This window comes from Ochotona princeps, chromosome 8 (genome assembly GCF_030435755.1).
Source record: "Ochotona princeps isolate mOchPri1 chromosome 8, mOchPri1.hap1, whole genome shotgun sequence".
Classification (NCBI taxonomy): Eukaryota; Metazoa; Chordata; class Mammalia; order Lagomorpha; family Ochotonidae; genus Ochotona; species Ochotona princeps.
Window position 1 is genome coordinate 10,033,529 of NC_080839.1, and position 11,884 is coordinate 10,045,412.

Consider the following 11,884-nt stretch of genomic DNA (forward strand, 5'->3'; position numbering starts at 1 on the left):
ATATGGGTTAAGAATACTCAACAAGGGGCTGAGTCTTGGCTTTCCGAGCTAACCTACCTGCAGCATCAGCATCCCATATGGGTGCCAGTTTGTGTCCCAGCTGCTCCACTTCCCATCCAACTCACTGCTTGCAGCGGGGAAAAGCAGTGGAAGATGGCCCAAGACCTAGGGACCCAGCACCCAAGGGGAGACCTGGAAGAAGATCCTGCGACCGGACTTCAGATAGGCTCATCTCTGGCCGTTGTGGCCATTTGGGGAGTGAGCCAACAAATGGAAGATCTTTCCTTATCTGTCTCTACTTCTCTCTGTAAGTCTGCCTTTCCAATAATAATAATTTTTTAAAAACCTTTTAAAAAAAAAGTCAGCTATTTTATGTTATTTCCAAAACTTAAAAGCCTCATGTTGCTAACTGTTCATGCCTTGTCCAGCCTGCCTGGCCAGGATGTCCAGCTTAGGAAAGCTTGGAAGATGAGGGGAGGCAGCATGACAGCAAAATCTTCCTATAAAGAGAATTAAGAATAAACATCTCCTTTTGCCTAAATAAAAGTCTTAACCCTAAAACAGAACTCGCTCCTTCCAGATGATCTTCCCTGCCTGCAGTCAGGTTCCTACGATAAATATTCAAAATACCCCTGAAGGCAGACTACTGAAACAAAGGGGAAAAAACAAACTCAAAAAGCCTGGGACGACCTTCTCCTCACCTGCAACAAGTTATGTGGAACACCAGAGTCAAACACAGCATGTGCGTGACCTCAGGTACTCACCCGTAAGGCATATATACATATATACACACACACACTTTCAAAGACACTACCAAACCAAACGATTACCAACAAACTCCGGCATTTACGATTTCAACTTTACACCATCCATGGCAATCTCTCTGGTCAACACAAACATTCAATTTTCCACACACAAAAAACAACTTTGTGCTCTTCTTGTTGGTTTCCTTTCCTTCATGAGTATCGGGAACATACAACTGGATGTAGTACAAACATTTTTAAATTTAAATCAGATTAATAATTAATTAATAACCGGGAAAATATTTACGAAATCGAGGTTAGCATTTTTAGAGTCTGATGATGACCCCCAGGGTTCTGCTTTCTGTTTCAAGGGTTCATCTTTCAGGTCCACCTGACAGGTTTACAAATCAACATCTGCTCTGAAACACCCAGCAGGTGGGATCAATAGAACCGTGGCGCATGCAAACAACAGCACAACTCACTCACCACCTTTGACTACTTTCATTCTCTAACGTTTTGTGAACAACTAAGACTCTCCTAGGGATTAAAAAGTTCTCTACGCAACAACAACAAAAATCTATCAAAGTACAGAAATGTGTGTTCCAGTAAACCCCTCAGAATCACTTCGTCTGACTTGGCTGAATGTTCTGTCCTCCAAACCAAAGAGCTTCCTCCAACACACCTAAAATCGAAATACAAGCCCCGCCTTGCTACCGGGGTCGGCAACAGCTGAGAAACAGAAAAAAAAAAAAAAAAAAATCACCCAGGACTCGGACAGAATTAGAAACTTTAAATTCAAGACCTCTTACTTGTTTTTGACTGAGAATGATGAACTAGCTTAATGTCGGGTTGTGTTTTGATTTTCCCGTAGTCTCCCGTGGTATTTAAACCGAGTTTGGTACAAAGGTGAAAAGTAACAGATGTTGCTCACGCTCAGGAAGCCAACTCCTCCAGTGGAAAGGGAAGAGGACTCCGTCGAACGTCACAGACACACAGGTTCCAAAAACCTCCAGCTCAAGAACTCACACTCACCCTTAACAACGCGACTGCTCCCCAACCCACCCACCCCACACAGACTCCCACAAAAAAACCCTCTTCCCGTGCTTACAAAGGAGGGGTTCACCTCCTCCTCTCCGCTTCGAGGAGGTGCTGGAGCCAAGAAGTGACCCCAAGACAGGCCGGAAGAGGAGACCGGGAGAAGCCCCGAGTGTGGCCCCGCGCTCCTGAGGGCACCCAAGGCGCGCAGGTGAGGGAGGCGTGCGCGCAGGTGCTGGCCCGGGAGCCCCCGGCTCACCTCCACGGCCCCGGGGCGCCGCGGGTCCACGCCCGGCAACACGGGGCAGCGCGGCTGGAAGGACCCGCCCGGCCCCGCCAGCGCGCCCCGGCGGAGGCTGCGAGGACGGTGTGCAGGGCCGCGCTGCCCTTCCAGAGCCGCCCTTCCAGGGCCCGGGAGCCTCCCCCGCCCCCACGGGCTCCTCACGAGCCTCGAACCCGGGGCCGAGCCACCGGGGACCCCCGCGGACGGCCGAGCGAGTCAGCGGCTTACCCGTCTTCGTTCTTGTTTTTCTGCTTCTTCCCCATGGCTGGTCAGCCCCTGGGCCCCGACCTCGCTCCCACGCCCACGGCCCCGCGTCCGACTCGGCTCCGCGCCCGGCTCCCAGCGGCCGCCCCTCGCTGCCGGCGGCTCTCCACGGACCCGCGCGCTGGGGACACGGCACATATAGTGTGAGCGCTCAGCGCGCAGGCGCATCGCCCCTCCGCCTCGGCGTGGGGACGCACGGCGCGGCTCATCGAGAGCTGCGTGCGCGGCGGCTAGAGTGTCCGCAGCCCGCCCGGCCGCTGCGGCGCGAGCGCCCCCTGCCGGCGCGAGGCCGCCTCGCACCGACGCCCCGCGCGCCCTCCACCGGGTTCTAGAACCCCGGAGCGTGCGGGGACAATGGAGGGGTCAGTTACCCCACAACACGTACTCCTGATCAAGACAAGACGGCTGGCCGGGGTGTGGGCGAGGCTTGGCCTTGAGCGTCCTTTATGGCTTGGTATTCTGAAACCACACTAAGTTCAAATAAAGAGCCCTGTGAGGTTCCAGGACAAAATGGGGAGTTTTGGGGTGTCAAAGAGCACCTGTACGCGGGGCTACGAAGTTAGAGCAAAGTGTGACTTTCGCTAAGCCTTAGAAACCGGCTCCAGTGTCAACACGGGAGGAAAGGAATCTAGATCCTAGATATGAAGAGACCGGGCAACTCCATCCCATTCAACGAGAAACTACAAGTTCCGGCGTGCTTTGCGCCCTTTCCCGCCGTGCAAACTACCCCGAGAAGTTGAGAATCGGAAACCATAGGATTCCTACAAGTCAGCAACAGGGTAAAAATAAAAAGAGGAAGAGAGACCAGCACGCCTGCGCTCGCCCCGCCCTTCCTCCGGGCAGCCTTCTCCAAGGGTGACTTGGCTCGTCTCGCGAGAGGATCGCAGGCCAGGAGGACGCGGAAGTGACGTTGGTCAGCGCGGCGAGGCTGCAACCGCCGGGCAGGGCTGCTGTGTAGACGCCGGGCGCTGGCGTGTCGGGATCCGCTCCGGTGAGGCGCGCGGGGTTGTGCGGGGCGCTGCGGGGCAGGGGCGCGAGGGGCGCTGGGAGAGGGTGCGGGGAGTTCGCCAACCGGCGGCCTTCGGTGGGAGCCGTGGCGGGGGGCGTCCGGGGTGGGCTGGAGGAGCCGCCTCTGCGCCGCCCCCGCCCGTTGCAGTCCACCCGGGCCGCGTCCGGAGCGCCGCTGGCTCGGCGGAGGGCCCGCAGGCCTTCTGTCCCATTTCCAGCATTTCTGGAGGGCCTGGGTGGGCCAGTCCGAGTGTCAGTTCTTAATGTATTCAGAGTTCTCAGGACTTCAGTTAGGTTCAGCAGCCCTTATCTAAAATGCCTGGAACCAGAAACACATTGGATTTGGGTTTGTTTTGTTTTGTTTTTCAGTATTTAGTTATCTTGGAGCTGGGGGCCCAAGTCAGAATGCACAGTTCACTTGTTTCAGGTACACCCCGGAACCTAGCCTAAAGGTATTTCACACTATCTTATAGGTGCGCCTTTATTTCAGTGGACACATGTGGAAACTACCCACGTGGGGCATCAACAGGCTTTGCAGAGAAAGGACAGATAGAGATCTTCCATCCGCTGGTTCACTCCCTAGATGGCCACAACGCCCAAGTTGAGCAAATTCAGCAGCCAGGAGCTTCCCCCGCGTCACCCACGTGGGTGAAGGGTGCCAGGGCTTTGGGCCATCCTCGACTGCTTTCCCAGGCCACAAGCAGGGAGCTGGGTGGGAAGTGGAGCTGCAGGGTTAGAACCGGCGCCCATATGGGATGCCAGTGCTTGGAACTGGAGCTTTATCCCATTAAGCCACCACACCAGCTCCTGGAATTCAGAATATTTATGCTCAGCCTTTGTTTGTACATGTGAACTACAGTTCACAAGCCGCAGCACCTTCCTGCAACATGGACACAGATGGGGGTGTTGGGGGGGGGGCAGCAGTGTTTTAAAAATATTTGGAGCATTTATTTTACATATCAATCCAGAACTTCAGGTTTAAACAAATTGAAGCCAATATTTTTGCAGCCTCGCGGGTTTTGTTAGATGTAGAAGAGGAACAGACAGTAATGCTCTTGTCCGATATCATTTACATAAGTTCTAACATGACTCCTTAAGCGTTATCGTATTTTTAAATTATTGTTCATAACCACTTGTTTTGCTTTTCTTTGCCATTTGGTAAAGAATCCTGATTATCAGTGTAATCCACCAGTTATAACTTTGCAACTGGCCGTGCTGTGGTCTGGTTATGGTCATAAAGGCTTGTGTTAAGTATAGCGGAACACAGACTGAGCCCGGACCACCTGAAGTTGGCTGTCAGCCTGGTGCCAGATGCCCAGGTGTTGGCACAGGCCTCTGGACGTGGTGTGCTGTAAATGGGAGAGCGGGCAGGCACTTTGCTTACCGTCGACTCTCTCCTTCCTTCCCTGGGTGACACCTGTTTGCAGCACGAAGCCGAGCCGTCTCCTTTGGAAGAATGGAAGCGGACGCGTCTGTGGACATGTTTTCCAAAGTCCTGGAGAACCAGTTGCTTCAGAGCACCAAACTGGTGGAAGAACATCTGGATGCCGAGATTCAGAAGCTGGACCAGATGGACGAGGATGACCTGGAGCGGCTCAAGGAGAAGAGACTCGAGGCGCTGCGCAAAGCTCAGCAGCAGAAACAAGTAACCACTCTCCCCCGCTTTCTGAAATTGCTGATGGATTGCTCCCCACCAGCCTACATCCCCGCGCGCTGTAGTGTGTGACGGGCCTCATTTGTAGGGTTTTGTTTGTTTGTTTTTCTAATTCAAAGTACACTGTTAAAAAGTGGCCCCAGAAATGAAAAAAGTTTGAAAGTCTCTGTCCTTAGACAAAAGAGCTGAACCAATGTCATTTTGGTTTGGGATTATTTAGTTGACATAGTAAACATCAGGAAAGCTAAGGAGTTGCAATAAAAACAAATAAATCTTAAAAAAGATTGGGCCCAGGGAGATAGCATATTGGTTAAAGTCCTGGATCCCATATGGTCGCTGGTTCTAATCCCAGCTCCCTGCTTGTGGCCTGAAAAAGCAGTTGAGGACAGCCCAAAGCCTTGAGACCCGGTACCGTGTGGGAGACCTGGAGGAAGTTCCTGGCTCCTGGCTTCGGATTGGCTCAGAACCAGCTGTTGTGGTTACTTGGGTAGTGAACCATCAGACGGAAGATCTTCTTCTCTGTCTCTCCTTCTCTCTGTATATCTGTCTTTCCAATAAAATAAATCTTAAAAATGGATTTCTTTTCATTGGAAAGTCAGATTTACTGACAAGGAGACAGAGAAAAATCTTCTGTCTGCTGGTTCATTTCCCAAGTGGCCGCAACGGCCAGAACTGAGCTGATCCGAAGCTAGGAGCCCAGAGCCTCTTCAGGATCTCCCATGCAGGTGCAGAATCCCAAGGCTTTGTGCCGTCCTTGACTGCCCTCCCAAGCTACAAGCAGGGATCTGGATGGGAAGTGTAGTTTCTCGGAAACAAATTGGCGCTGATACAGGATCCCGGTGCATACACAGCAAGGACTTTAGCCACTAGGCTACTGCGCAAGGCCGTTGAATCTGTTTTACGTTGGAGAGTATTTCAGGCATCAACATTGTAATGCATAATTGTGTGACATATCTGGTGCATGCTTGATCACAAAGGAAGGCGGCCACGTTGCCCTAGTCTTGCTGGGCTCTTCCGGTTGCACAGTAGCAACTAAATAAGGCAATCCTTACAATCAGGATGGTCTTTAGAGAAGGATAATCTACCTAATAGGCAGTAAGCACCATGTGTTTAATAATTCTTACAGGAAGTTTCCACCAGTTTTAAACATTAGTCTGAATACTTACAAAAACCAACTGAGCCGGGTCTTAATTTGTAAATCAGTTTAAAGTAACGGGGTAACTCGGGGGCCCTTTTTTAGAACTCATTGCATTTTAATAGATTTTTATCTGTATGTTTGAAAGGCAGAGCAGTGGAGGGGGAGAGATGCTGTTTGTTTTTTAAGATTTATTTGAAAGGTAGAGTTCTAGAAAGAGCAGGAGAGACAGAAGAGTTCTGTCCACAGACTGAAGCCAAAGCCGGCAGTTCAATCCAGGAGGCCTCCCACGTGAGTGTGGGGGCCCAAGCGTTTAGGCCATCTTCCACTGCTTTCCCAGATGTATTAGCAGGGCTGGATTGGAAGTGGAGCAGCCAAGACTCAAGCTCGCACTCAGGTGGGATGCTGGGCATTGCGGATCCCAGCTAACATTGCTGCACCACAGTGCTGACCCCGTATTTCTTTTTTATTTCCTGTGTGAGTAAAGAGACCTTAGTGGTTTGTATTGGCACTTTGAAAGAGCAGTGTTGATTGTGTGCTCATTTTAGCTTTACAATCCCTAAAGTGTTGGGGGAATCTGAATAGCATAGTAGATACTCGGCATTCTTGCTGGTCTGTGGAGTCCTCTGCCAGCCCTTCCGTGGCAGCCAAAGCTGTCGCACTAAGAAAGGAAACAAGGGCAGAAGATGAAAAATGGAGCCCAGTAGAAGCTTGGATGTTGGCTGTTGAAAGAGAGCCAGGTGAGACCCAGCTGCCAGGGCTCAGGCAGGCCCACTCTGCTGGATTCTGTGGGGCACGCACTGTGTGGAGGTGCCGTGCCAGGAGCTCGAGGGACAGGCTCTGAGCACTAGGGAAGGGGAGGAGTTTTGCACCTTCCTTAAAAGCATCCAGTTTCAGGTCTTCAGGTTAAACACATGAGAATAAATAATGAAGACAGGATAGCACTTAGGAAAACAAATGGTTTCTGTGACTGACACCGTGGCTTAGTAGATTAAGCCTCAGCCTACTGTGCCAGCATTCGTATATGTGCGCTGGTTTATGTCCCAGCTGCCTCACCTCGGATCCAGCTACTGTTAACATGCCTAGGAAAACCAAGGAAGATGGACCACGTTCTTGGATCCTTAAACCCACATGGGAGAGCTGGAAGAAGTTATGGCTTCAGACTGGGCCTCTCTGGGTGTCTGGGAGTGAACTGGTAGATGAAAGATCTGTCTCTCATTCTCTTCGCAATTGTGCCTTTCAAATAAAAATTTAAATCACGCATTCTCTTAAAGGGTACATGTCATGTTTGTCAAAAGCCGTGATGAAACGGCAGCTGGCATGAAGGAACTATATTTGAGAAGTCCAAGTGTTCATAGACACTTCACTAGGGAGACAGTACCAGAGCCTCCCATGAGAGTGACCTGGTAAGCTGATACAAAATTAATGCTAAAACTGTGGACCCAGTCTGGGCCACGTCAGGTGAAGTCTGGAAGCATTCCTGGCCCTCCCCAGTTGGGCCATTTCTGGAGGGTTAGATTCAGACACCTGTCCCATTTCAAAAGGTGCTGGGCCGATTAAAGTATGTTCAGAGGAGTACATCTGGGAAGAGTAAGGTTGAAAGACCTGGAAGAGGGGAAACATAGGTGAGATGGTGTTTGATGCACTGGCATTGAAAGAGGCACAACTTCTCTAAGGCCAAGCTAAGATCCACAGACCCAAGTTAAGAGATGTGATGTGGTTTATGAGGTATTTGTGTGAAAGGCACTGTTTGAGCTGTTTTCACGGTGATGCCCGATTTTTCATTTTCACAGCACAAGGAGACAGTTATTTCAGATGAGGAAACTGAAGCCCATCCAGCTGTCGGACAGGATGATCCCATACATGATGGAGCATGTGTGCAAGCATGCCTTCTGCATGTAGGCCAGTGCTCTTGGTCACTAGATCCAGCTTCCGGGCAAGGTGACAGGAAGGGTTCTAGAAGCTCCAAGGTCTGTCAGACTTGGCTGATAAAGGCTCACTGTTTTAACATGAGGTGTTCCCTGGTTGTGGGCACTTGGCGGGCCCACTGGTGCCCAGCCTGGAAGAACACCTGCCTCTGTAGCCAGCAGAAGCAGGCTGGACCCTCAGACATCAGTACTGTCCTCCCATAGACTGCTTTCTCCCCGGCATAACTCAAAGCTGCTTTGTTGTAACATCAGGCTTTCATTGAAGAGTACAAAAAGGGTAAGTGGATATGTACCTCCTACGTCTTTGGGAAGTTCTGAGGAAACAGATGTTGTCACCAAGGTAGGTGATGGTGTGCCCTCTGGGCAGTGCTGTGCCATCAGCCGGTGCCCAGAGGTTGGCTTTGCAGGGCCACCAGAGCCGTAGGAAGGTAAACTGCTCAAGGGATTCACTTTTCTGCAAGATCAGATCAGCTGCATTAGGAATCAGCTGGCGGCTTGGGCGCTTACGGTGCCAAGTGGTACTGACATCAGTAATGCTTTGCTTCTCTCCAAATTAGGAATGGCTCTCTAAAGGACACGGGGAATACAGAGAAATTCCCAGTGAGAGAGACTTTTTTCAAGAAGTCAAGGAGAGTAAAAACGTGGTTTGCCATTTCTACAGAGATTCTACATTCAGGTAAGTATATTTCCATCTGAGACTTTTTTTTAAGGATTTATTTTTATTGGAAAGTCAGATACACAGAGAGGAAGATCTTCAGTCCAATGATTCACTCCCCAAGCAGCCACAACAGCCAGAGCTGAGCTGATCTGAAGCTAGGAGCCCAGAGCCTCTTCCAGGTCTCCCATGTGGGTGTAGGGTCCCAAGGCTTTGGGCCACCCTTGACTGCTTTCCCAGGCCACAAGCAGGGAGTTGGATGGGCAGTGGAGCAGTTAGAATATGAACCAGTGCTTAAATGGGATCCCGGGGCATGCAAAGCAAGGATTTTAGCCATTAGACTACCATGCCAGGCCCTAGCTTCTGGTTCTTAAAAGTATCACTAGGACAAATACAACTTTATAGGGTGCTAAATTGTTTTTCTCTCTCATAATAATCTCTGAGGTGGAACGGGGTTCTGACACCACGTTAAGGTGACTGCCAAACTGTAAGCTTAAAAATTGTAGAGATGTGCCTAAGTGATGTTCATTTTGTGACTTACAGGTGTAAAATACTCGACAGACATCTGGTGATACTGTCCAAGAAACATCTTGAGACAAAGTTTCTGAAGCTGAATGTGGAGAAAGCACCTTTCCTTTGTGAGAGACTGCGCATCAAAGTCATTCCCACACTGGCACTGGTGAAGGACGGGAAGACGAAAGATTATGTTGTCGGATTTACGGACCTAGGAAATTCAGATGACTTCACCACAGAAACTTTGGAGTGGAGGCTTGGGTGCTCTGATATTATTAACTACAGGTAACTTTCAGCAGCAGGACAAATTTAATTCCTGTCTAGTTGGCGTTTTCCAAGAAGCTTCTTTTGTGGGTTTTTTTTGTTTGTTTTTTGCTCTTTCAGTGACAGAGGATAAACAGAATCAAACTGACAATATTGTTCTTACACCACAGCAGGCTAGCTGTAAGACAGCAGTATTGTCTGTAATTCTCCCAGTAAAAAGAACTTCTAATACAGGCTCACTGCACCCAGAACTGACAAAAGCAAAATTCTCTTTGCTTTTCGACCAGAAGTTCTGTTGACACAACCTTGAAATTCTAACCAGTAATTACTGATTAAGAGACCAGATGGAGTATCGGAGTGATATAAAATGAGATTTAAAGTTGTTACTCATCAGCTCTCACCTCTTCCCTGACACTTGAAAAAAACTTGTGCTGTTTTCTAAGTGTGATAGTGAGGAAGAAAAAAGATTTTTTATTTTAACAGTTTGGTTTATCAACTGTATTAAACCATGAAGGATAAATGCTTTTCAACTTTTTCTTTTTAGTGGAAACTTAATGGAGCCACCGTTTCAGAACCAAAAGAAATTCGGAACAAACTTCACAAAGGTGGAAAAGAAAACTATCCGAGGTGGAAAGAAATACGATTCAGACTCTGATGATGACTAGAGCTCAGTAGTCTTTGTAAATTGTTGTTTTATTTCTACTTACTTTTTTAATGTGTTTTTAAACTTCTGTTGCTTTTAACCCGCTGGTCACAGTTCTCACATTCTGGGGTTCTGTGTACTCCATCCCGTACCAAGGCGCCTGCACCATATTCTTGTCCGGCATTTTCAGCCGAGGGAAACAGCGGAGTACTTAAATTAACCAGGAAGGATTTGAATCCTCTATTTTTGAGACTGATTTTATCATGTTTCTTGCATCATTATACCATTCATAATTGTGTTTCTGATCTACTGAGAACTAGAAATCTTGGTGAACTAGTTCAGGACTGATTCTTAACACTATTTTCTTTATACAACAGGCCATGTAACATTTACTGGTGTGTGACACTGCACTTGTAAATGAGCTAGGACACTCTTCACTTCTGGAATATATTTAAGTAGCTTTTAAAGAACTGCTTATTTATTCTAAATGCTGCCTGTTGATGCTGAATCAACTGATAGCAGCAGAAAACTATTTCAGGTTGTGAACATACTGCCTTATTTAAAGGGTCCCGATTGCCTGTATTACAAGACGTGCACTGAAGTGATCAGGGAGCACTTGAATGACATCTGAGGTAACCCCCCTGGCTCTCCTCAATAAAACCACCACAGCTGATTTAAAAAGAAAAGTTAAAAAAATGTCTGCATCTCTGTAAGTTGTCAAAAGAACAAACTGCCAACATTTATTCAAGAAAATTAGAAAATTTGCTAAATCTGGTTTTTTTGCAGTTGACTGTAGCATTTACGCCTTGATCCCCCTTCTCTACCCTGCAGCACTCAGTTTTTTGGCCTTCATCTCCCCTTGGATTAGTGTTATTTCTCTAAGCTTCATGTTAAAACAGTCTTTTCCAAGCAAAACAGCTAAGGGGTCTAAAGCTGCTGCTGCTTCTGCCTGGTCCCCACTTACAGCTCAAACTGTAACTCGGGAATAGCACCTCAAGAATATCAGAACCCAGATGTTCTTGCCCCAGCTTGCCCACGGGGTAGAGGTTCCATACAAGGTGAGGCAAGTGAAAAAGACCAGGACAGCTATCCACTGCCCCATTTGCAGCTTCTGGATATCAGCTCTGCTGTTTGTGTCCTCAGCTCTTGTGAACAGCACAACAGGCCAGAAAAAGAGCTCTACAACATTCACCCGAGGGACCGACTTTACTCAGGTCAGAGTGATAGAGAAGCTTGAATACAGAGATGCTGCCAGTGGGTCTTTGCAGCAGTGGCAGCTAAGAGAATAGCAACAAGCATCAGGAAGCTGCCAATAAAAAGTCCAACAAAGAGCAAAAGAGGCAGAGCCCGAGGATTAGCACAGGCCTCAACAAGGCCCTGAATTTAATTGAAGCAAATTATTTGTCAGCTTAACGTTCCAAACCACTGCCATAAGCTTTCTAGAGGCTCAGTCCCAATGGTCGATGATCATAGGATGTGTAAGGATAGAGGCAAGCCAGCTAGAACCTTTCCAAGATTAGGGAGGGAAATGGCAGAGCAGAACTATCCACAATGAACAACAAAAGCACAAAACACCTACTGTCTGGCCTTGAAGGCAGAGGTCAGAATGAGCGTGTGTGCCAGACCTTCAAGTTGGAGCAGCAGTGGCTGACATTTCAGGATTAAAAGACTTCACCAAAACAGTGTTGATGCTACTAAACAAGCCCAGCTTGGGTAGAAGACCTGAATTTCTCCAGCTGCTGTGATGCGTAATCTAAAC

General features: G+C 48.6%; 2 protein-coding genes across 3 annotated transcripts in view; one reads left to right on the forward strand and one right to left on the reverse strand.

The window, feature by feature from the left end:
- EIF5B (eukaryotic translation initiation factor 5B) overlaps positions 1 to 2,651 on the reverse strand; it is a 71,840-nt gene extending 69,189 nt beyond the window's left edge. The window contains exon 1 of one of the 2 annotated variants that reach the window (XM_058667526.1): positions 2,290 to 2,651. In XM_058667526.1, the coding sequence (XP_058523509.1) occupies positions 2,290 to 2,324 (35 nt within the window). In that variant the 5' untranslated portion in view covers positions 2,325 to 2,651. Of the gene's footprint in view, positions 1 to 1,552; positions 1,730 to 2,289 lie in introns of those variants that run through there. The other variant, XM_058667527.1, reaches the window with a different exon arrangement.
- A 556-nt stretch (positions 2,652 to 3,207) lies between these two features.
- On the forward strand, positions 3,208 to 10,213 carry TXNDC9 (thioredoxin domain containing 9). The gene is made up of 5 exons (XM_012929532.2): positions 3,208 to 3,316; positions 4,761 to 4,978; positions 8,608 to 8,726; positions 9,249 to 9,503; positions 10,027 to 10,213. Exons 2-5 carry the CDS (start codon positions 4,790 to 4,792, stop codon positions 10,145 to 10,147), a joined length of 684 nt encoding a protein of 227 aa, XP_012784986.2. The 5' UTR covers positions 3,208 to 3,316; positions 4,761 to 4,789; the 3' UTR covers positions 10,148 to 10,213.
- Positions 10,214 to 11,884: the final 1,671 nt, after the last annotated feature.